This window comes from Pteronotus mesoamericanus, unplaced genomic scaffold (genome assembly GCF_021234165.1).
Source record: "Pteronotus mesoamericanus isolate MK-2021 breed Mesoamerican mustached bat unplaced genomic scaffold, CSHL_Meso_final scaffold_174, whole genome shotgun sequence".
NCBI classification, from domain to species: Eukaryota; Metazoa; Chordata; class Mammalia; order Chiroptera; family Mormoopidae; genus Pteronotus; species Pteronotus mesoamericanus.
In genome coordinates this window covers 8,537,240-8,563,110 of record NW_026555309.1, presented here as the reverse complement: position 1 = coordinate 8,563,110, position 25,871 = coordinate 8,537,240, and the positions used below count along the sequence as shown (strand labels likewise).

General features: G+C 35.1%; 1 protein-coding gene across 3 annotated transcripts in view; it reads right to left on the bottom strand.

The window, feature by feature from the left end:
- CSPP1 (centrosome and spindle pole associated protein 1) overlaps positions 1-25,871 on the bottom strand; it is a 101,100-nt gene that overhangs the window by 23,624 nt on the left and 51,605 nt on the right. For all 3 annotated transcript variants that reach the window (XM_054590228.1, XM_054590229.1, XM_054590230.1), the window contains 8 exons: positions 25,272-25,393; positions 24,836-24,914; positions 16,381-16,510; positions 14,223-14,370; positions 8,962-9,114; positions 5,736-5,848; positions 2,371-2,520; positions 1,818-1,964 (listed from right to left, as the gene is read on the bottom strand). In XM_054590228.1, coding sequence (XP_054446203.1) covers positions 1,818-1,964; positions 2,371-2,520; positions 5,736-5,848; positions 8,962-9,114; positions 14,223-14,370; positions 16,381-16,510; positions 24,836-24,914; positions 25,272-25,393 — 1,042 coding nt within the window. The remainder of the gene's footprint in view (positions 1-1,817; positions 1,965-2,370; positions 2,521-5,735; positions 5,849-8,961; positions 9,115-14,222; positions 14,371-16,380; positions 16,511-24,835; positions 24,915-25,271; positions 25,394-25,871) is intronic.

Sequence of the window (25,871 nt, the reverse complement as noted above, 5' to 3'; positions counted from 1 at the left end):
CAAGCAGAATCTTAAAGACAATACACTCAGTAGAGAATGATGTAAACAAAGCACATAATAAGGAAATAAGTAACTATCAAGGAAGCAAAACAAAAAGTGAGAAATTTAATTAATGTAATCAAACATATTGGTTATCTTAAATATATTAGACATCCCTATCTTAAAATATTTAACTCTCAAATTATGGTTCAAAAAACAAATTCAAAAACTAAATAAATATACAAGCTAACTAAAAAATAAAAAATGGTGGCAAAAACTAAAAGAGTGACAAAAATATGTATCAGGCAAACATAAATAAGGAAAAATGGCATCTAGCAACAATGACCTGAGTAAGAATTAAGGGCAGTATGCATTAAACAGATCAAAGCTTGTTTATAACTCTACGGTATTTCACAATTAAACCTTAACAGCCATAAAATTATTTATTCCTAAGAAATGGCACTTTTTTAAACATAATAAGAAATTGGCAGAAACACAATTGTGGGAAACTAATAAGTCTCTTTCATGCTAAATAACCTACTTAACAATAAAATAATCTGTGTTCCCCACCCAATTTTGTTGTAAACCTAACATTGCTCTAAAAAATAAACTTTATTAATTAAAAAATAATATGACATTTGAATAATATATGTTAAAAGGCTTAACAAATAAAAATATATACCCAACTTTTTATGTAAGAATGAAGAATATTGCCTAACAGTCCTAGAACACTGAAAATAAACAAAACATAGAGATCTTATAAATTTCTTTAAAAATGTTTTAGCTAATTCTAATTGTGAATACTTATCATTTCTACCACCATAAAATCCTGAGATAAGAAATCAAACAGAGCTTTTGAAACACTCCGAAATGGCTAATGTTATCTGCAGCGGGTTACATGCTGCGCAGTGTACCAAACCCATTCATATACCAGAAGAACCCACTGAAAATGATCTTTTCGTGAGTCTGCTTAGAAGAATCAGTGCTTGTATAAACCTAAATTTCTAAAAACAATTTTCTTAAATTCGGCTAAACCTACAAGATAGGCAGGGTTTTTAAAAATGTGGTCCACAGGCTGACTACATCTGAACCCCTAAGAATGCTTGTAAAAATGCAGAACCAGATACTTCATATATGAGACCCAAGCACACGCATTTTTAACAAGTCCTTCATGATACTTACACATACAGAATTTTAAATACAGCTTTGAAATATGAGGACAGGTGTAAACTAAATCCTCTAAGGGCAAGTGGTTTTCTAGAGAGAAAACCTCTGTCCGGTGACTTTGATTCATGCCCCTAACAGCAACCTTCACTCCCCCTACTCAGAGATACATTCTTCAAGCCTGCCTGGCAAGCCACCAGTTTTTCTCCTTTAATTTTCAATCCATCACGAACAAATGTATAAACAGAGTCAGAACACATTACTACATAAATGAAAATTTTTAAAAAGATATTATACAATTCAAGCCCAACTTGTTAGTAAATTCAACAGACATCAAATTACTTTGACAAATTGCTACATAAGTTTCCAAATACTGATTCTCAATTTCTGTACTTACTCTTGTCATGAATGGACTCAAGGGTACTGGTCAATAGACCATGGGAACAAGACAAAAAGAGCTAAGTAAACCTATTGCACTCTTGGTGGGGAACCAGCAACAAAGCCCAGGGACGTATCTTGTGAAGGAAGTCTGGGCACACGCCCAGTGGCCACTGTAAAACAGAAAAGACAAGTGCCCCTCCTCCGTTCTCTGCCTTATACTGATAACTCCACAACTCTCACAATGGAAGTGGGTTAAACTACAAGTTCAACTGACATTTTTCTCTGAAGCTGACCTTTGTTTCTTCCCCAATTATATTTTCTCTTTCATAGTAGTGCTGAAGTTGTTGGTTATGTTTTTCTTCTTCCTCTTTCTTCTTTTTTTCTGCTTCTTTTCGTCTTTCTTCAGCTAACCGAATAAGCTCTTCGTTTTTTAGTCTTTGCTTTAAAATAAAGAGAAAAATGTATATACACTCCATACATACATCCTTATAGCCCATTCAAAAATGTGCTGCCTTATTTGTCTCAAATAAAGAGATATACAATTGAAGATATAGATGATACAGTTTTCTTTAACATCAAGAGGTTGTCTGCTTAACAATAAATTATTAGGCATCTTTTATAACATCCTTAGTCAGCCTATTTTTTAGCTTAAGAAGTCATCATTTATCTCTTCTTAACTTAGTCTTTCATTTTAATAAAATAATATCCAATTAATGAATAATGATCTGGTATTTTCTAAATGTACCCCCAGACTGGTCTCCTTTATAAGTAATAAATATCTTTTCAAGTCAGAATAAAATTTCCACTTTCAGACTAAGTAGAAAAATAGAGTAGGAAAAAATGCACCTCCTCCTCTTTCTCCCTTTTCTTTTCCTGTTCCTCTTCATACTCTTGCTGGATCCGCGCCCTCTGTTCTGCGAGCCGTTTTTCTTCTTTTTCTTCTACAATCCTCAGTCTTTCACGCTCTGCTTCCTCTCTTTGTTTCTTCTCCTCAATCTAAAGAATTAAACCTAGTTATTTCTTTGTAAACTACTGACAAGTTGGAATACCACTTAATTTTTTCCTAGTAGCCTATGCATTCAATATTTGGATCATCTTTATGCAAGTTAAAATAACCTCCTAAATTTTTCATTTTCCTGTATTTTATTAGGGAGGCTACATGATGTAATCTTAAGCTATGAGTAAAATTCCAGCTCCACCAAATATTTAAAAATTGTGTGACCTTAAGAAATTTCCCTGTTCAGTTTTCTTCTCTCATAAAGAGTTATTAATGTCTGCATCTCAAAGGATTGTTCAAAGAATGAAAGTAAAGAAAATGTACGTAAAAAACAGAAAAGGTCCTCCTACATAGAAAGTACTTAGTAAATAATTCATGATTATATTATGTTATGACAATTGATAAATAGATGTCTCAAAGTTCCTTGGCTTGATTAGTACCCTGAAAAACAGTAAAATCAATATTTCAGCATTCAGCCATTCTTTATGCAAGAATCCCTCCTTCAGTATGCCCTTTCTTCTCGCTCATCTACTGGCATGTTGTAAGGTAAAAGAGGATTTTAGCCACAAGGGCTCATAATTTTCATCTTAAATGCCACCTGTGGCATGCAGTGCTGAATACTCTGGGGGACTATCTCACGGCAGAGTCCAAGATCTGAAGGAAGGGAACCCTCAGAGAGAGTCTGCATCCTCCACATGTGAAGTAGGGAAGCATGTGTACTGGGTATTCAGTAGATTTCTGTTTCTCTGAAGTATGCATTGATTATGACTATTTATGTTATTTTATTGTTCTTATCTGCGATGCCTCTAGCTTCAAGATTGTTATATCTAGTGCTGTCAATCTTTTGAGCTGTAAGACCTTAAATCTTCTTACATGTCCCATGATTTTGCATGCTAGAGCTTTTTCCAACACTTCTTTCTCACACTATTAAATATGCACAATCCTAATATTTAGTACTAAGCAGTGTGCACGTAATCATTTCTTCAAATATCATATACCTAGAGAAAACATCATTTATGAAACCTCACATTTAACACTCAGTTTCCCATTTCTTCCTACTCCATGAAAAAAAAGATAATCAGGGTCATTTCTCCCTGATTCATAAATAGATCACACACCTAATGCATCTACAGAAATGTCATTCCAACAGAGATGCTACACAGTCATTCAACAGAAAGAGAAAAGCTAGGTTCTAGATGAGCGGTTTTCAAACCATATGACGCAAAAGTGCTGTAAATATTTTATTAAATGTATTATTTTTAAAGCTCTAATTAAAAATGGTATCTGAGCACTCATGCATGTTATTTACCAAGTTAAAATTCTGGTAAATAACCACATGAATACTTCTGCTGCATTAACTTAAATTTTTGGTGCAGATATGGAGCCAAAGCTTCTGTTGCCACTTTTGTGCATAGATTTGAACATTTTATAACATCCCTTTTAACAGTTAAGTTTGAGGATACTTCTTGTCTGACACTAGATTAAATACCATTTAGCCAGTTCTGTGTTAGACTTTGAGGGGAAAAAATGGGGAAGGGTAAGAGGCTGCTAAAAGAAAAACACGTAAACCACCATTTGAGGGCAATCCACTCATGGGTCCATTGAGGGTTCACGGGTGGGAGACCTGAGGGCGGCACTTATTCTGAAACCGAGAGTCAAAGGTCCCCCATTACTAGTAGATCTTTCCAGAGAGGAATACTTCCTAGAACCCCCTAGAAATAAATACAAGTTCTATACCCACTAGATCCTGTAGTCAGGAGACTTGGGTTCCAGCACTGGCCTCACAATTGCTAGCTCTGCCACCATGGAGGAGCCTCTTTGCCTGTATTTTCATTTCATGTCATAAAATTATATACCTTTCTCAGAGGGTTTTATGGTTTAATGAGATACTACATGTAAAAGTATCTTATAAACAACAACAAGCTATACAATTGCAAGTTTTAGTTTATTCATTTCCTGAATTCTACCCTAGACCATGCCAACACTTGCTAAGTACCACAGAAGCTACTAAAATTTTGACTTGCTGTCATTATGGGCACCATGCCACAGGGTCTTTCAAGTTCAACAGGTTAACTCTATGACCCTCAAAACGCTGCTGCCTGACTTGAGTGGCCAATACCCTTGGGGCCTCTAATGCCATTCTCTTATACTCAACATCTCTATTCATTCTGGAGATCCTGAGAACAGCCTTTCCCTCCATTTCCACTGTCACCATGCTAGTAAAATACCCCTGCTCCCAAACTTTTAAACCTCCCAATCCATCCTCAACACTGACGCCAGATCAATCATCTCTAAGACAGCACCTGTTACGTCACTGCCTCATGTGAGCATCCACAAAATGAGGATGAGAAAGATGACATGACATGTTTGAGTAGCATCTCTGTACGAGGAATTTAAGAAATTGGGATTAGATTGGACAGCCTTAAAAGTCAGACTAAGGACATTGGAAATTCCTGTAGGAAAGAAAAGCGACTACTAGGTTTTTAAGTAAAAAAGAGTAACATGTGAAGTCATATGAAAGGAAGATTAAGCAGGCCACAGGTTAATATGAAACTGGAATGTCAGTGTGGGAGGGGCAGGGAGGGGAGAAGGAACTGCGAGTCCCTCGTGAGCAGGGCTCTCGTTCGCCGCAGGCACCCTCCACAGTATTCAGCACAGTTGGGCCCAGGATGGGAGTTCACTAACTCTGCTTAATAAACACCGGATGATCAAATGCCTTCTTTTGGGCGTTTTTAGTATTTTAAATGCTACTTGTTTACATACATAAATGCAGCAAATATAGGCAGTTGTGATTACATCAAATTTTTCTTTATTTACAACTCAACTACTGAGTCAAGGGTATCAAATCTTCTGGGGAAAAAATATTGACTTTCTACTAACACAGAAGCATCTAGAAAGACTATGCCTAATAGACGAATATTTTATTAAGTCAGTTTTAAAAATTTCAGCACTCTTTAACAATTATTTAATAAAGTTTAGAAAAGATTAAGCCAACTGGTATACCTAACATGTTTCCTTATTCCTTTCTCAGATATAAGTGACATAATTTTAGTACTACCTATATATGATATAAACACTGTAGGTAACTGCATGGCATTTTAGAATTCATTTTTTTTTTAGAATTTACCCTTTATCCTGTGGATAAAATTGCAGCACACTTAGTTTATTAAAACTCTTATGAAACTTTTAAATTATAATCAGGTAAATGTTTCACCTGAAACCGAAGAAAATTCTTGTATAATTCTTGCTGTTTAATCTGAAGTTCAGTTGGAGGCTCACCAAATACATTTCCTCGAGCAAAAGGAGAGCTGTGTGTTTGCATATGACCTTGAAAGAGAAATTTTACAAAAACATATTATTAGCCAATGCTTAGAAAATATAAACATTAAAAAACGAAGAGTTAGCTACTAAATTCATATTTTGAAAAAATGTGCTAAATATGGAAGTCTAGAGGTTACAATCAGAAAAGGAAAACTGGGATTTGAATCTGAAGTAATGAAAAGTAATGAAAGAAAGAAAAATGGTGAAACTAAAATTAGAAGTTGAAAAATCATAATGTATCTGTACCTGAAAGACACCAAGAAAACTTAAAAGCTAATACCTAAATAACTCTGACCACAGCAAGGGCTTTAAAGTAAAATTTATGGAGAGAAAAAATAAGTTTAAGTTCTTATGGTTGTAAATATTCTTTTCTTAAGAATAATGGTTAATTATATATTAAAATATTATATATATATAAAAATATCTAAATTGTCTAAAAAGTCAGTAAATCCAAAGTCTTTCCATCTATGGTTAAAATAATAAATGAGATCTAAAAACATTTTAAAAATTAAAATGACTCTTCATCATTGCAATCATTTTTATTTAAAAATTCTATCGAATTAATGGGATATAAATGAATAATAAAAATGTTATCTATAGTATTACACATTTTGAGAAAGGAAAAAATATTACTTCATAAAAGCAAGTTAAAAAATAATTATACCTCAGGAGTCTCTATGAATGCAGAAAGAAAAAAATGGTATTTAAATTTAAGCCTCATATAACTTTTTGTATTTTTTATTTACTGGCTCATTCTTTATACCATCAATGTAAAGCATTTATTTCTCTCACTCATGTGGTTTATGTAGGCTGACTGTCTGCAAGTTGAGCTGCCATGTAGGTCTCTTTGCCTCCGTATTTAAGTGTATTAATGCTCCCCTTAAATCCCTTATAGGGGACTAAATGGTAATGGGAAAAATACAAAAAAAAAAAACCTTTTAAAAATATTTACTTTAAGGAAACGCTACTAAATAAATAAATTTATTAATGCTTATTTAATAGATCAGCAGAAAGCCAAATCAATACTTATACCTACATTATAATCTTATGCTATCATGGAAAAGCTAATCAGCAAAAAAAATTGAATGGAATGTTTCACTTTAATGATCACTCAAATTCTAAGCCTTAGGGCCAGTTAGAGAAGAAATTTTAAAGACAGGAAAAGACAAGATAAAGTTCTTCTAAAAATAAATAAATTATAAAAATAAAACCACAGAGAAATACTTATTCTACACAAAAATAGAAATGTATCTAGGCATCACGATAAGCCAAAAAATAAATTTAAATCAAACTAGTATGATTTCATAAATATAGTTCTTATCATCTAAGAACCATAAAGGGGAAAAAATGAATGTTAGGAAGAACCTCAAAACAGACTCAATAAAGGCAAAACATTCTGGATAATGAACTTTAAGCACACATTATAACATTCAATTTTCAGATATACTCATGTTCCCTAAGAGTTTTAATACATTAAATGCACATATATGTATAAATACACACATAATATACATATATGTATACACACACACACTCATACACATATATGATGGCATGGCAACAAATTAGGCGACTTAGCTTCTTGCACTCAGAAAGTCTATTTTAGGTTATTAGGAAATAAAAATTAATTTAGGCAATTTCAACTCACAAAATAAGGGGGAAATCCTGGCAGTGTGCAGAAAGGCTATAGACAACAAATTCTGAGCACCTGCAATCATCAGGCTTGAGCTCCTTTGGGAAGGGGCTGTGGAAACTTTATTTCCTCAGGATTTGCTGGCAAGCAGAGCTAAGCTTATTGCTAACACAGAGAAAGTCCTAGGCTGAGACAGAACTACAAACAATACTAGATGTGGGAGAACAGGACAGAGAATGGGGTCTATAGCACAGAGATGTCAATTCAGACTACTAGAAGAAAAGGCAAATGAGGAGAAAAATAATGATAATTCAAAAGAAACCAAAATTCTCTAAGCAGCAAAAATATGAAAAGGTGCTTTGATGCTCCTATTGCAAAATGAATTATTACAGACCCACAGTGAGAGCCATACGGATAATTTCATCAAAATCAAAAGTTCCAATTTTAGTGTTCCCAAAATCAAAAGTAGATCCACTAGGTAAAATCTATTGTGAAGCAGAGTAAGAAAACATTTCTGGTAATTAGGGACCAAACAGTGATACAGGCTGCCACGGAAACAACACACACTTCGTCTGCTGAGCATTCAGAAAGGCTGCACAGAGTAGCACTACCATTAAGGCTTGAAAGATGCAAGGCTAGTGATTCTAGTCACAGCTTCCCATTTAATCTGCCACTTGGCTAATCAGCCATTTGGGTTAAAAATAACAAAATTTTAAAGTCCAAGATATTTTAGAAGGCTTTCCTAATTTAAAATTCTTTCTACTCTAAAATCAAAACTTTTGCAGAAGTACAAAAGCAGAATTTGTAGCAAATAAATGGCTACTTTTATAGCATCAACTTCCTTTGATTTTTATGTTTGTAACATATTTTCATATACACTCAATAAAGAAAAATATGACAATTTTTCCTCACAAGTCATAAAAAAAGATGAGTAATTTTCAATTTTAGCACTTTTAACTGAAGGGTATTTGCTTAAAAAAAGGAGAACGTGACAAGGCATCAAATTAAACTTGTAATTATTCAGTTCTTTGTACACTGTAGTTTTACAAGGGAGGGTGAATGATTATTTAAAAAAAGGAAAAAATTAATTTCATTGTACAATTTATCATACCACATCTGATGCCGCTCACCAATTCAATCAAACAGTTATGGGTATAAGAAGCCAACTACATGTGTAAAAAGACTATTTCATTTTAAGCAATGTCCTCCTACTAGCAAAACAAAAATGTTAGCTGCAGCTAAAATATATGTAAGCAAATTACAAAGCTGAGAAGAAACAATATTAAGAAGCAAACTACATTTCCCTATTCACTTTTTTTCAAAATACCTATGAGGAAAAGGTATTATAAAAAGCACAAATAACATGTTATGCTTCCTGACTCAGAGTAACAATATTCACAAAATATAGTAAGATTTTGTCAGAGAACAGAAATGTTACTGAACAATTTTAGAAATGTAAAAGAAAAAATAGAATGTGATTAAACACCTGAGTTTTTATTTGCAGAATCTTCTAGGTTCTCAGCATTTGAAGTGGCTAAACTTTGTTCTAGTGATACAACAGCCCTTTTATCTTCATATGGTCTTGCATCTGGGTTATGGTAGGCATCTATATTTTGTCTGTGCATCCTATTCAAATCAGCTGAGAGGGAAAAATAAGCCGTTTATTTCAATAAATACATTTCTATAATTAGTATGCTCAATACATTTTCTCCAAGTAGGAACTCTGAGAGAAAAACAACAGGACAGAGCTGGAATAATTCAATGATATCTCGGTGCCCTGAAAACAGAAACAAAATTACCAAAACTTAGGGATTTTTTAAAAAATAATCTTACAAAATAAACTCAAAATTAGTAAAGAACTTAAGAACATGTAAATCTTTGACAACCCATAAAAATCACTTTGATCTGTTACTTCAGAACCTGGAATCTCTTTAATATAAGAAATATAGCAACAATTCAAAACAAGTCATAGTGAAATTTACCTAACATCATTAGCATTCCTAATGAAAAAAATGTAACTGTGTGCAGTTTCAAAACATATCCACAAATTCTTTGGCAATCCTCCCTTAAGGATGGAACTCAGATCCCCTCCCCCAGTGACAGCCATTGTTCATAACTCACTCTTATGAACAGGACATTGCAGAATGATGGTATATGACTTCCGAGGCTACATCATGACAGACGTTATGATTTCCTCCTTGCCTGATCTACTGCTTCGCTCACTCTGAAGAAAGCCAGCTACTGTATCACAGGGACACTGAAGAGGCCCTAGGCAAAGGCCCATGTGACCAGAAATGGAAGTCTTGGGAGCCACGTGAGGGAGCCAGATTGGAAACAGACTCTCCAAACCCAGTCAAGCCTTAAGATGACTACAACCCACACTGTGACATCTTGGACTGCAAGCTCATGAAAATCCCTGAGACAGGGCCATCCAGCTAAACCACTCACAAATTACTGACTCATCAAACTGCAAGATAATAAGTGTTATTTTAAAACAGTTCATGTTGGGGTAATTTGTTACACAGCAATAGACAGCACATACACATGGCAAAAATCTGAGCATACAGGACTGGGTCAAACAACGAATTAATCTTAAAAACAGACCCCAATAACTGAAGAGCTCAAAAGCTTTAACAAACAAAAAGTAGTTCTCCACACAAACAATTTGGACAGCACTGCAACAATGAAAGCAAGTTTAAACCTGGATGTAAGAAGTAGTCTGCAGGAAGCCTGTTATGTTCAAGCATGTGCCTTGAACATCAATCACAATTAGAACACCAGAGGGAACATGGCAAATAACAAGTGAATGTTACCAAAGAGAATGAAAGTTCAGAATGAGGGAAGGTCACATCCTGTTGCAACATTTAGGACAGGACAGACTTAGAATTTCACAGGTGAAGGTGGGTGCAAAAGCTTAATAAAGAAGCAGTGTGAGAAACAGCTTCACGGGGATAAACATGAAGTGTTCCAGCAACACCTGAAGTAGTCCAGCTTGACAAGAGTACAAAACACACCTAATAAAGCAATGAGAAATAAAGCAGGAAAATACAGGCTGGATGCCTGTTCTGGAATATCCTGAAAGGTAAGCTGATGATTCTCAATTCTGTTCTGTTCTGTTCTGTTCTGGTAGTAAAGGCAGTTTTGTTAGTCATAGTAGTAGTACTAGTAATAATGGCAGCTAACATTTAATATTCACTATTTTATATTCTATATAACCTATATGATATTGTACTACTACTTTCACCTCAGTGTTAGAGATGAGAAAATGAAACTAAATTAATTTGCTCAAAGACCACAAAGCCAGTAAAGGGCAGAGCAAGAATGTGAACTCTCCAGAATCCTCAATGATTCTGAGTATGGAAAATTGGGTATACTTTTGATACATATAGCTTGGATGTAGAAAACAAAGGAGGAAGAATGAAGAAGTAATGAGGAAATGGCAAAAGCCCGATTAAGACATAAATCTCAATTATGGTGGTAGCATGAATGAAAATGAAGAGAATTCAAAGAACACTGAAGAGGCAGAACCTATTGGATATAAGGAATCAAAAGAACGTTTCAGTTTTTAGTCTTAATGAACAGAATTATGATGCATTTACAGCAACGATGAACTGGATTTACAAAGTAAAGTTTGGTTTTGCAAGCTAGGTGTGCATAATCCACCAAGCCTCAGGTGCAGAGATGCGGAAGACAGGTTGGAACTGAAAAAGAGAGTTTTAAAAGCGTCAGGGGCAAAGAAAAGGATAGTAAGATCATCCACAGAGAAGACCTAAAGAGAGACATAGGAGTACAAGAGTTGAAGTGGGAGAGAATGAATGGAGGAAGAGCATATCTAACTCAAGGAATGCATATTAGAACACAGTCCTAGAACAAAGATCATGTTCCCAGACTGAGAAGTATTTAACCTGGTTCATAACATGCATCTGATGTCAGTTGAAAAGGGGACAGAATCTGAGATGATGCATGGGATGTAAAGGAAGTAAGGAAGAAGTTGCCAACACAGTTCAAAAAGGAAGAAGACTAGCCCTGGCAGGATAGCTCAGTTGGTTAGAGCATCATTCTAATACACCAAGGTTGTGGGGTCAATCCCTGGTCAGGGCACATACAAGAATCAACCAATGAATGCATCAATAAGTGGAACAACAAGTAGTTATTTCTCTCTCATTCTTTCTCCTCCCTCCTGCTCTCTCTAAATCAATAAAAAATCTTTAAAAAGAAAAGGAGAGCTGACAATGGTAAAAACCATGAATTAGAAATCAGGACATCAGTTATTTCTGAAAATGTAGCATTGGTAGAGCGGTGGCAGCTAGAAGTCATATTGTGGAATACAAAGCAATAGAGGCAAGACTGGCAGCAACAAACACATACTACTGTTTGAATATGCTTTATATAATAAGGGAAGTATAACAAGGTCAAGAGTTGTATGTGTGTGTTTAAGAATACAAGTATGTTCAGAAGTGGAAGGGAAGAAAAGAGTAGAAAAACTGAAAATGTGAGAAAGGACTGGGTGAAATCACAGAGCAAATTTGATTAGAAGAAAATTACCAAGTGCCAAGGACTGTAAAACAAGAATTAGCTAGATGCTCATGAAATCATCTCCAAATCCTGAGATCATCTGGATATGGGAGTAAATGAAAATAGAAGGATGATGGAAAAATTTAGGTCCCTAAATGTATCACAAAAATGGAATAATTAAAATGGGAAATCAATAATCTCATTGTCATCCAATTTGCTAGAAGAGCATTAAGACCTGTCTACATAAATGAGAAGTCACAATGTTGCAGTATATCAAGCTCACTCCTTCCAGATGATACACACAGGCCATGGCTGTTACCTGCTAGTGAGTGGTTAGGGAATGTAATCTCATTTTGATATTCACCTACACAAACCATAAATTAAAAGATAAATACCCTGTAAGTAAACAAACACTATAATAAGTTTCAAGATCAGTAACATGTTATAATTTACTGTTGTGATTACACATGATCCTCTCAATTAGAGTAGTCAATGTATTTATATAAAAATAAAATTAGTTTCAGCAGAGTACATAATTATTATTTAAGATTTAAGACTATCAGATTCAGTAATCATGAAAAATCACGAGAAAAAATGATTTGTCAATCAACTGTCACTCCTTTATCTTTATATGGGATAATAAAAGGTTTGAAGTCAGCTAAAAAGTGAAAATTAAAAAGGCACATTTGTGAAGAGTGTAACTTGCCAACTGCAAAGATGTCATTGAAAAGGGGCCTTTATTTCAAGTGTAAATCATATCATTTAATACAAAATTGCTAGCTTTGTAAGAATAATCCACAATAAACAGAACAAAGAAAATGTCACAGATTCACAAGTGGGAGAATAATTCTACTCCCTGAAAAATTTATTAGACCATGGCTAATTATGTGATACCTACAGATAAACAATACATAAATAGTACTTAATTTTTTCATTCCTTATTTTTATATGAATTAAACATCTCCTGCACACTATTCCAGATCACTTATTTTAAAGATATCTTACTAGCTACACACACACACACACACACACACACACACACACACACACGTAATATATACAAAACCCTTATAATAAGGGTTCATTATTTTTACTAGGAAATTCTTCTTTTTCTGTATCGTTCCAATGTTAATATATGTGCTGCTGAAGCAAGCACTGAAATTCTTTTAAGATTTTTTTTATTCCCTTTTTAGAGAGAGGAAAAAGTAGGGAGAATGAGAGGGAGAGAAACATCAATGTGTGAGAGAAACATCAGTTGGTTGCCTTCTCGTATGCACCCCAAACAGGGACCGAGACCACAACCCAGGCTTGTGCCCTGACCGGGAATCTAACAGGGACCTTTTGTTTTGTGAGACAACACCCAACCGAGCCACACCAGTCAGGGCACTAGAAAATTCTTTAAATTCTAACTACTAGTTTAGGTAAAAACTTGCCAACTAACATGCAATTTTCTCTGCAATTGAGTCATTATCATCAGAGGATAGACAATTTCTAATAAAAATAAATGAATAGAACTTTGAAGAAGATAGACTTTCTACCATATTACTATACTAATTATCAAAATACCTCTTTTGCATTAAGCTATATAAAAAGAGACCCTGCCATAGAGGCTATGATTGGCATTCCTTCCTACTTTCCAATCTTTTCAAAAGTTAAAAATATTTTTTTTTTCATAGTGACTTTTTGTGTTTAGTACATGGAGTACTTCTGGAATGTCAGCAAGCCACCACTATGACCACTTTAGAAAATAAAAATTTCTGTAACAGGAAATTGTAACATCATCTACCTCTTGATGGGGAACAAGGGAAGACAAGAGAGTACAAATAATCTGAAAAAATAGAGATACATTTCCTGAGATGTATGAGGACAAACAGAGAGAAGGGGCTTCCTCATGGAGGTCTGAACCCAACAGCAACGTAGGATTTCTCAGTGTCCAGTCCAACTTTAAAGAGACCTGGCTTTCTGCGGCTAATGAAGTAGCCCTTCAATTCTGTCTTAGAACTTATCCTGTACATCTCCAAAACACGAATTCTCTCGTTGTCCATGTCCCCGGGCTAAAGACTAAATCAAATCAGCTCAAGTGTTTACCATCTTAGAAATAAAGTCCATAAAATATATTTCAGATCTCATTTGGCATAAAATTGCAAAATTCCTTTTTAGTTAATAAAGATAAAAAGCCCTAAAACACATTTTGTTTCCTTTAGAAACAACAAAATAATGGAACTAACGTACTTATCAGGTTTCCCTCAGTGTCCCTGAGAGGAGCACCACCTCCACCTTTCCCCCAGGGGTTGTAACTTCTCATCTCAGCCTCTAGTTTAGCTTCATATTCTTCCTTCTCTTCACGTTCTTTCTTCCTTCTTTCTTCTCTTTCCCGAATCTTGACAACACAAGAAATAATCACAGTAAGTGCTGACAAGTATTTTAATGCAAAAAGTTAGTTTTGTTTTTTTCTTTAAAGATTTTATTTATTTATTTTTAAAGAGGCAAGGGGAAGGAGAAAGAGAGGGAGAGAAACATCACTATGTGGTTGCCTCTTATGCATCCCTTACTGGGGACTTAGCCTGCAACCCAGGCATGTGTCCTGACTGGGAATCGAACCAGTGACCCCTTGCTTCGCAGGTCAGCACCCAACCCACTGAGCCACACCAGCCAGGGCTGATACGAAAAGTTAATTTTAATAACTCATTTTATTTTTCTTATTGGAAAAAAAACTTGAGTTTCTTCTTCAGTGTGCTTCATTATAAAATTTAAAATCACAAATATAGGCGATACCCAATTTTAAAAGACTTTGATGGCTGGGACACATGGCTGTTAATCCCTCACATCATGCCACTAGAGTCCTTTCCAGCCACATTTTGCCACTTTGGACTAAGCCAAGTCCTCCCTCATACCCCCAGTGTCTACATGAGCCATTACCTCTCTGACCTCACCAGTTCCATGGGGACCAATCGGATCTCCCTACTTTTGTTTTTCACCTACCCTTTCATAGGCCCTGGCCAGCCACAAGCTACTCCCCACTCCTCACCAGATCTACTGTACCCTGGGCAAACTCCCTTCCCAGAATTCAAAAAGGTTACAAGTTCAAAGCTCTTTGAGTAACACTGGGCTATTTAAAATACGGTCTCATCGTCATCAAGTATAAATACAAGCTTGTTCTTTCGAAATAAGGACAGGCTGTGAACACGTATCTGCATTTTAGAAAATTATTTTTAAAGTTATAACCATTTGCATGGAAAATTTAAGCAACCACTCCAGCAAAGCAAAGGAAGTCATACATACATAAAATAAAATTCTAGAGTTAGAAAATCTAGTTTTGTCAATGGTGTTTTTAATATGCTTATTTGAAAATAGAAGGTAAATTCACTTTTTTGTAGAATCCTAACATTTAAAAAATAATGTTGGTAATTCTATAACTTTTAAAAATCCATTTTTCAAGAAGGCTGCCCATGTAAAAACTGAATGAAAGGAGCTTTAAAAGAAATCCAAGTGGAACTTTCCAGAAAACTACTGCAGGTGGACATACACCTACCAAGAATTCCAGGATCCTCTCAGAGATAATAGATATTCCCCCCGCAAAGCCCATACATTTGATAGTTACTCTTCAGTAAACTCTGTTCGAACATTACAATCTACAACAGAACCCCTTATCCTCCTCCCTAAAAGCGTCCTACCTCTTTTTTCCCTACCTTAGTTCATTTGCCTCCTTATTCTCCTGGATAACAACACTCAGAATCGCCTTCAAACCTTCTGTTCTTTCTCATTCCCTGTACCTAAGTCCTATCACTGAAATCCCAGTATTACCCCTTGGATGTCCTCCCCATCCACCCCCATTGGGTGTCCAAGGCTTCATTAGCTGCTGGCTGGATTACCTCAGTAATTTACTAAAAGATCTCTCTGCAACATCTCTTTCCCAACCGTCCACATCACAAACAGGTATCTTCCTAATAGCCAAGTCTGCTCACATCAACCACTCCTTTCACTCCGTGGCTTAAAACATCCTCCCTTTGGCTATCCATAGCAGAATAAAACTGACAACCCCTCACGGCTAGCCCTTCACAATCCAACACAACCTAACACTCCAGGCCTTTCTCCCAAATCAATTCCATTCCCTGAATAGACCAGGAATTTCAAATCTAGTCAATGTATGCAGTTCAAATATCAAGAGCCATGTGAGGCCCTAAATGCCCAGGCGATTTTTCTCCCCCTCCTATGCTTCCAACAGTACTCCAGCTTACCTACATCAAAACTTATCATAGCGAATTACGACTAACGGGTATCTTTTTTTCTCCTCTGCTACGCTCCAAATTCTAAAATGACTGTGCAAACACATTAAATGTTCAACATTAAATGAATGAATTAACAGATGAATGAACGGATCAATGAATACCTGCTGCTGCAAAGCTTCTTGGTAAGACTGAAGTGACTGCTTTGAAGGCTTCGGTTTATCTTCAAAAAACAATCCTGATTTTATTGCTTGATCACTTGTAATTTTCCATTCATTCTGTCCAACTGTGTTCCTACATCAAATACAAAATTAATACTTTGAATCCGTTTATGACCAAGCAAGAAGAAAATGCAACGCTCCTTTGAAGCAGCATGGTATATAAGTAGTACACGTAAAAACTGGTCAAAGAGAAATCCTTAAGTAATTGACCCCTTCCTAAGCAATTCCCCAGGCTCTGCTTTCACAAGTCATGAAACTTTCAAATTGACTGGACCTATTTCTTGACCTAGTAGTAATTACATGAGGGTGAAAACACTGATAATTCATCAAGCAGTATATATATGGCTTATTTGCTTTTCTGAATGAATAGTAATAATAATACAGTGGAAGTCCTCAAATAATATAACTAATGATTTACTTAACATACTACAATATAAAACAACAACTTCCTAACCACTTCGAGAATAAAACAATATAATTACAGTAAAAAATATGACTGTCCCAAATAAAATAAGAATTTTTGCAAAACTTAAAAGAAATTGAAAAGGCAAAATTTAAAACATCAGTTATATAACTCTCAAGCCATAAATATAACTCTCAAGCAATAAAGTGCTATTGCCTTAAACACAGGTTAAAGTACAGAAATGCAGTCACTTTGAAGAAAACTATACATTTTAAAAATATGAATTATAAATGGTAAATATTAGCTTTAAAATAAAATTCTCTAATTATAAAAAAGAAACTGTAAGAGGCATCTCATCTCCAAAAACATCATCATCACTTTAAATTTGAGTTCCCTTTGTGTATTCAATTTATCCAATTAACTTAGTCTTTTATTAGGATAAGTGGACATGTCTGTGTATGCTGTAACACTGGATTAAGAATGTGTAAAGGAAAGATGAGGAGAACCAGAGCAAATGGTTCCCAGTAGACCTTACACTTTTTCAATACAAGGGGTCTCTGCGTGTGTTCGTGAATAAAGGTTGAAAGGGCTTATCTGAGCAAACTTTATCTATCAAAACAAATTTGCTGTAAATTACATGGTGGACAGATTCTCTTAGCATCTACTGCACTCATTTTTCTTGTTTGCCTCCTACTCATCACTCAAAGATTGAAATTCTTGGCCTTTATTTATCAATATATTCTGGGCTCCAAAAAGTGAAAATTTAGGCCAGTATGTGCAGTCAGATCAGATGGAAGGAAGAAGAGAAATGATACAGGTGGAGTTATACAACCACCTCTACAATCTAGTTTTAGAATGTTTCCACAACCGAAAAATATCCCCCATATCCATATGCAACCAATCCCCACTTCCACCCCAGTCACAGGCAATTACTGTTAGTGGCCCGCTCTCTGTCTCTTTAGATTTGCTCTTTCTGATGATTTCATATAAACGGAAACATACAATATAAATGGGTTCTTTCACTTACAATATTTTTGAGTTATGTTGTAGCACACATCAGTAGTTCATTCCTTTTTATTGCTAAATAGTATTTCAGTGTATGGATTAACACATTTTGTCTATCCATTTACTAGCCAATGGACATTAGAACTGTTCATACTGTTTGGCTATCATGAATAATATTGTTATAAAAATTCACATAAAAGTCTTTGTGTGTACATATATTTTCATTTCTCATAAGTAAGTGCCTAGCAATGGAATCAGAATATTGCATGTTAAGTATATGTTTAACTTTGTAAGTAACTACCATTTCCTGTGACTGCTTTTCATATATTGATTTTGTATTCAGCAATTCTACTAAAACTCCTTTTAATTCTAATATTTTATCTGTACATTCTTTTGCCTACATCAGTTTTCTTTCTTCCTTTCTAATCCTTGTACCTATCTTTCTTCCCTTCTTTTATTCTTGACCTTACTGCAGTTACTGGGCCCCAAAAGAAACTGGTGATAAGAAATTACTCACACTGTCAATCTCAAAAAGAATGATTTAAATATATCACCATTAAGTAAAATATATGATGTAGGTTTTTTATATTTACACTTTCTCAGATTAAGTAGGTTCCCCTCTAACCTATTTTAAGTTTTTAATCACCAAAGGATACTAAATTTTATTATGTTTTCTGTATTTACTGAGATAATCATATGGCTTTCTTCATTATTCTGTTAACATGGTATGTTACAGTAATTAATTTTAAAATAATATTGATATCTAAAACCAATTAGAATTTAGTATACTTTAGACACTGGTCTAGATGGTTTACATATATTAATTCATTCAATCTTCAGAATAAATCTGAGTGGGTACCATTAAAAAACAAGGTACAGAAGTTAAGAAACAGCCTCAAGCTAATTAGTACAACCAAAATTCAAACCAAGGTACTCTGCCTGCAAAGACCATACTCTTAATTGATAGAGTGCCGCAGATGGTCACCCTGTCGTAATGAGTGAATCTACCTTGGGATGAAATTCCTTTCTACATTATGACATTTAGTTTTGGACTTCTTTTATCTATGTTAATTACTGAGACTAGCCTGTAATTTTCCATTCTTGTATTGGCCTCATCAAATTTGAGCATAAAGATTATGACAGTCTCGTAAGAGTAACTGTAGAGCATTCCCTCTTGATCTAGGCTCTGCCTTAGTTTGTGTAAAATAATTTTTTCCCTTGAATGTTTGTTATAATTCACCAGTCCACCTAGACCTGGAATTGATTTTGCATAGAGATTTGAAACTAATGACCCACGTTTTTTAAAAAATAGTTTTGATGTTATTCAGATTTTTTATTTCCTCAAGTCAGTTTTATACAGTTAAATTTTAATAGAAATTTTTCTTCAATTAAATTTCCAAATTAATTGGCATAATATTGTTCATAATATATCTTTTTTTTCAAGTTTAATTAAAACTACAGTTGTAATTTTTTGAATGACATAGATACAGAATTTTTAAATTGTAAAAATTTAGAAATAACCATTTTTTTCATCTCTAATAGTTCTTAGTTATACCTCTCACTCTTGGTTTTTTTCCTTGACCATTTCAACAGAAAAATACTTTTTTATACTAATTTTTACAAGGAGCCTACCTCCTTTTGACTGTGTTGACCCTCTCTATTATATGTCTCTATTACATTAATTTCTGTTCTTTTATTATTGCTTTCCTTGCTTCTTTGGGCTTACTTTGCTGTTCTTTTTCTCATTGTTTAGATGCCTAATTAGTATTCCAATTTCCATCCCATTTTATGTATTTTCTAATTCATTCCTTATTTTCTAATTTCTAATATATGGAATAATTTTAAAGTTATTTTAAAAATTGATTTCAACCTTAAGTGGTCAATAGGATATGAGTCCAGTGAAATATATTGAAATTTCAAGGACTAGGCTATGGTATAGTTTATAAATGTTTCCATGAGAATACCAGAAATAGATATCTGAGGTTTGGGGTGCATTTCTATACATTTCCTTTAAAATAAGCTTGGTAATTATGTTAAGTGAAATCTTCTATAACCTTACTATTTTCTGCTTCATCTATCACTTATGTTAAAAAATGATAAATTCTCACATTAAGATTCTGATTTGTCTACTTTTACCCACAGTTCTTTAAAATTTTGCTTTATATACTTTAAGATCATGTTTTTAGATACATAAATGTTTTGCAATTTTATGTTGCTAAAATAAAACTTTACTCTTTATAAAGTGAACCTTTATCTCAAAGCTTTATGACTGAAAAATCCACTTAACCTAAAACTAATATAGCTAATTGAACTTTAATTCATATTCTCTTAGTATTAAATCTGTGCCCTTTTACTTTCAACTATTCTATATCATTTTTAAAATGTCTTATTAAGTAACATGTACCTGAATTTCACTTTTGCATCTAGGATGACAAGATTTCTCTTTAACCAGTTACTTACCCATTTACTAATATCAAATTTAGATTTTCCATTTAATTTTGACTTATAATCAAGTTAGGCTCCTTAAATCTTTCAATGTTTCTCTTTTATCTGCCTTTTTCATTTTTTTCCTCTAGTACAGTAGTGAGTGGCACCTTTGTTCAAGTGCTATTAGTGGTTACCCTAGAAATATAACACCTATACTTACCTTATCAAAAACTACGGCTAATCAAAATCATTACCCTCCTCCGAAATGACAGAAAAATTTTTAAACACATTAAATACTCCCTTTAACCACTTCCAAATTATGAGATATTCCTATTAGTTATTCTTAATTTCACTTACTTTTAAACCCAGAATAATTTTACATAGATAATATTTAATTTCATCCAAATATAAATATCGCTTTTCTTCCTTTCCACTGCTTTGTGCAACTCAGACCTTCTCCCTATAATGTCCTTCCTTCTGCATGTAAACTTTCATTTACTTAGAGTCTGCTAATGGTAAATTCACTTGTTTCTCTTAAACTATTTTAATTGAAATCTCATTCATGAAAAATAACTTTACTGAATATAGAATTATCTGAACAAACTGACAATATCTTTAATCATCTTCTGAATTCTTTCCTAGAGTTCCTTTTAAAGTAATGGATGAATGGATAAAGAAAATGTGTTATATCCATACAACAAACTATTACTTAGCCTTTAAAAAGAAGGAAATAGAGGTAAACGCAGTACTTACATCTTCCCAAAACCACATCTAAATTGTTGTACAACTAAACTACAGAACAACCATCATTCAGAACTGCCTGAAATTTAGGTGAATAGAAGTCCTACAACTAAGGTCATAACAAGGAAGCCACATTGAGACAGGTTGGAGGGGTAAAGATGAGGAATGACTTGGTCCCTCACCCATGTGTGGCAAATAAAATCAGGAGGGCTATCTCAGCTGCAGAGGTCCCTCTTGCAGAGTGAGGGGATCTCACCCCTATATCAGGCCCCACAGCGCTGGATTCCAGTGCCAGGAAGAGAAATCACCAGAACCCCTGGCTGTAAAAACCAGCAGGGATTGTGGCTGAATGAGATGAAGGGTTTCTTGGAGGCACTCCTCTTAAAGGACCCATGCACAGACTTACTCAAACTCATTCATTCCGACCATCACTAGGGCACCAGGGCCATACAGGATAGAACTGAGTTTCTGAGCATGAGAAAGAAGCCTGGAGGAGCAGCTTTCTCCCAGACAGAAATGCTGGCAGAAGCCATTGTTCTTCTGCTGAGCCCTCCCCTCACAGAGCTGTCAGGTGACCACCATATCTGAGTCTTCATCAACCTGGCTAATACTATTTGGCCCACCCTACAGGTTCCCTGAGACTCATCCCCCCTAATTTGTGGGTCCACCCAAGCCATTGCCAGTGGTATTTCCATAAAAACTTCCTGTTTTGACCATGCTACAGATTTTCCTAAAATCTCTCAAACAAGAAGCATCTGGCCTCGGTGGACCTCGTGCCTCTTACTAAATAGACCCAAACCTGGCACTAGCTGCAGCTAGCCTTAGTTCACAGCTTGGCTTTACTCCCAGGCACTTTCAAGTCCGGCATAAGTAGCAGCCATCTACAAATCACTTTGTAGCTCTTGCTATGTGGCCCCAGGGCAAGGCACACAGGGGTGGCTGACCTTGGTCTACACCTTCCAGGAGGCCTCAGAGCCAGCACACCTGGTGGACAGCTTTAAATCACGCCAAACCACCGTCCAACCACCTTGACAAGTAACACACTCCAGGGGTGGACTCAGTGGGCATCAGAGCCCCGCTGAAGTGAGTCCCACTCCATGGGGTCTGCCCCTTCACAGCAGGTCCTCCACAGTCATCATGGCCAATCCTTGCAGCCCACTGGCCTGGGAGTAAATCCCTCCCATTGACATGCCAAAAGCAATCAAAGTTCAACTACAACCACACAGTTCACAGGAGGGGCGCACTTGGAGTGTCCAGCTCCACTGACCAGGGAGGGTATGTCACTGGGCTATACAGGATACCTACTACCTAAGGTCACTCTACCAAAACCAGGAGACATAGCTGCTCTTCCCAATAAATAGAAAGAACCACAGAGAGGCAACCAAAATGAGGAAACAGAGAGACATGTCCCAAATGAAAGAACAAAACAAAACTCCAAAAAAAGAACATATGAAATGGGAGATAAGCAATCTACCAGACGCAGAGTTCAAAACACTGAGTATAAGGATGCTCAATGAACATAGGGGACAAGTAGAGGAATTTAGTGAGAACCTCAGAAAGAGATGGGGAACATAAAAATGGAGACAGAAAACAAAAAAGAATCAGGTAGAAATTAAGGATACAACTAACTAAAATAAAGAATACATTACAGGGGATCAGCAGTAGAGTAAATGAAACAGGGGATCAAATCAGTAATTTGGAAGATAAGAAAGCTGAAAATATCCAATTAGAGCAGAAAAAAAAAATCAAGTTAGTTTAAGACGTCTCTGGAACAACTTCAAGCATACTACATCGCATTATGGGGGTGCCGGAAAAAGAAAAATGAGGGCAAGGAATTGAAAACCTTTGAAAAAATAATGACAGAAAACTTCCCTAACCTGATGAAGGAAAACTGACATACCAGTCCAGGAAATGCAGAGAGTTCCCAAACAAGATGAACCTAAAGGCCCACACCAAGACACATCATAATTAAAATGGCAAAGGCAAAAGACAAGAGAGAATCCTAAAAGCAGCAAGAGAAAAGCAGTTGGTTATCTACAAGGGAGCTCCCCTAAGGGAGCTCCCCTAAGACTATCAGCTGATTTCTCAATAGAAAGTTTGCACGTCATAAGACATTGGCACAAAATATTCAAGGTGATGAAAAGCAAAGACCTACAACCAAGATTACCCAGCAAAGTTATCATTTAGAAGCAGAGGACAAATAGAGTTTCCCAAACCAGAAAAAACTGAAGAAGTTCATCACCACCAAACCAATATTACAAGAAATGTAGTCTTCTTTAAGAAGAAGAAAAAAGATTAAAGAAAAATATGAATAATAAAGTTGCAATAAATACATATCTATCAATAATTACTTTAAATGTAAATGGATCAAATGTTCCATTCAAAAGACATACGGTGGCTGAATGGATAACAAAACAAGACCCTTACACGTGCTGTCTACAACAGACTCACTTCCATTAGAAAATATGCAAAAGACATGGAGACATTTCACCAAAGAAAATTTATAGATAGCAAATAAACACATGAAAAGATGTTCAACATCATTACCATAAGGAAGATATAAATTAAAACCCCAACAATATAAAACTACACACCTATCAGAACAAAATAAACAAAAGTCACACCACCAAATGCTGGTGAAAATGTGAAGAAATCAGATTCTTAAAAAACTGCTGATATGAATGTATAATGTTGCAATCTTTCTGAAAACCGTTTGGCAGTTTCTTACAAACCTAAACTTGTAACTACCACACAAGCCAACAATGATACTCCTGGGCAATTATTCTCAAAAAGTGAAGGCTTTGTTCACACAAAAGCCTGTACACAAATGTTTACAGCAGCTCTATTCAAAGTAACTTAGATGTCTTTCAACAAGTGAATAAACAAACTGGTACATCCATACCATGGAATGCTACTCAGCAATGAGAACAAATTATGTGTGCAACAACCTGGGTGAATCTCCAGAGAATTATGCTAATTTTAAAAAGTCATCCTCAAATGTTATATATTTTATGATTCCATTTATATCACATTCTTAAAATGAGATTCTAGAAATGGAGAACAGTATAGTTGTTGCCAATGGCTAAGGAAGGAATAGGGGCAAGAAGGAACTAGGCATGGCTATAAAAGGGCACCATAAGTGATCCCTGTGATGAAGGAAGTATCCTAGATCTTGACTGGACCCAATGTACTATGTCCGGGTTTTAACCCATACCACATCTTTTGCAAGATGTTATTAGCACCAACAGAAACTGGTAAAGGGTATACAAGATGTCTTTAAGTCATTTCTAATCATTCTACCATGGGAATCTATAATAACCTCTGAATATAAAATGTTCAATTTTTAAAAATGATGCTATAGAAGTATACTCATTGACATGAAAAATTGTTTATAATATACTATTAATCTTAAAAGCAGGTTATAGGTCATATACATTTTGGTATGTACTATGTGTATACTTTTGTAAGTCTGTATGTGTACATAGAAAGACCTCCTGAATGCCTACTGAGATATGTCTATCTCTGGCTGAATGAGATTTTAGGTGATTTCGACTTCTTGCAGATGTTTGTTCATATTCTTATTAACAATAATATGCAAGCATGACTTTTCCAATAAGACAAAGTGAGGTTATTCTTAATGTTTAAAATGTTCTTTGTATGAAACACTGACTTAAAAGCAATACTTTGAACATACTGGTTATACAATAATTGGAAATTAAAGTACGTTTTCTCTGTTCCGAAGGAAAAAAATGAGTTGAATTATATAGGGTCTATGGAAGAACATTAATTGTGAAAGAAATCATGGTGGTAACAATTACTCACACAGCAGGATGCACTGGCCGGTGGGTGACAGGAACGCTAACGTGAGCCGCAGGCTGCACTCCCATCATTCCTGAACCATCTTAAAAAACACACACACACATTTATTCCAGAGTACCCATTTAATGACACTTTATCCCTAAAAGAAAAGTCACATACTGAAAATGTTACCTAAAGGAAAAAATCCATATTTCCTTGTGGGTTAGGAGTAGGCAAAGAGCAATGCAAGAAAATACAATATAGTTATTTCTGAAATCTAAATTAAAAAAAGGAAATAACTAAAAAAATAACAGTTTTCAAACAGAACATTTATTAAAGCAATAAATATATTAGCACTAAGTAAAGCTGTGCTCTTCTCACTTATATATTTCTGCTTCCCCCAAAACAAATTTTCCTGACTGAACGAGTAGAAAAAATGTTTACACTATAGATGACTTACAATAAGCAAGACTAGGATCCATAGTATTCCTGGCTCCATAAAAATAGTATGCATCATCATAAGGAGTTCGATAGTTAGTAGCCAAAGGTGGTAGTAGGGGAGGTGGAGGCAGAGGTACAATCCTATATCAAAAGAAAATTAGAAAATTCTTCTCATATTTCATAGCAATTTTTGAAAATAAAGATATCATTCTTTGGCAAAAATATTACTGAAAATCTAATTGCTGCTTTAGAAAAAGCTCCAACACTTATGTAAGAAAGACAAAAACTTCAGATTTTATTCAATCAATTAATATCTTATTAATCATCGTATGCCAGTATTGAACAAACATAGACCCTATCTCTCAGATATAAGAAATAAACAGACAATTACAGCAAAGGATAGTAAATAAAGCCATACAAGTAGACAGGGTGCGACAGGAACATGGAGCAGGGACGTTTAAATCTCCTCGACGACAGGAGGGAAGCATAAAGAAGGCTTTCTATTGTAGAAAAGGCAATGCTTCAGCCATGCTGCTAGAGTGAGTGAGTTAGAGAGAGGAAGGATAGTTCAGGGAAAAAAGGCAGAGAGGTACAAAAATGGGATTAAAAATGGTTCTCT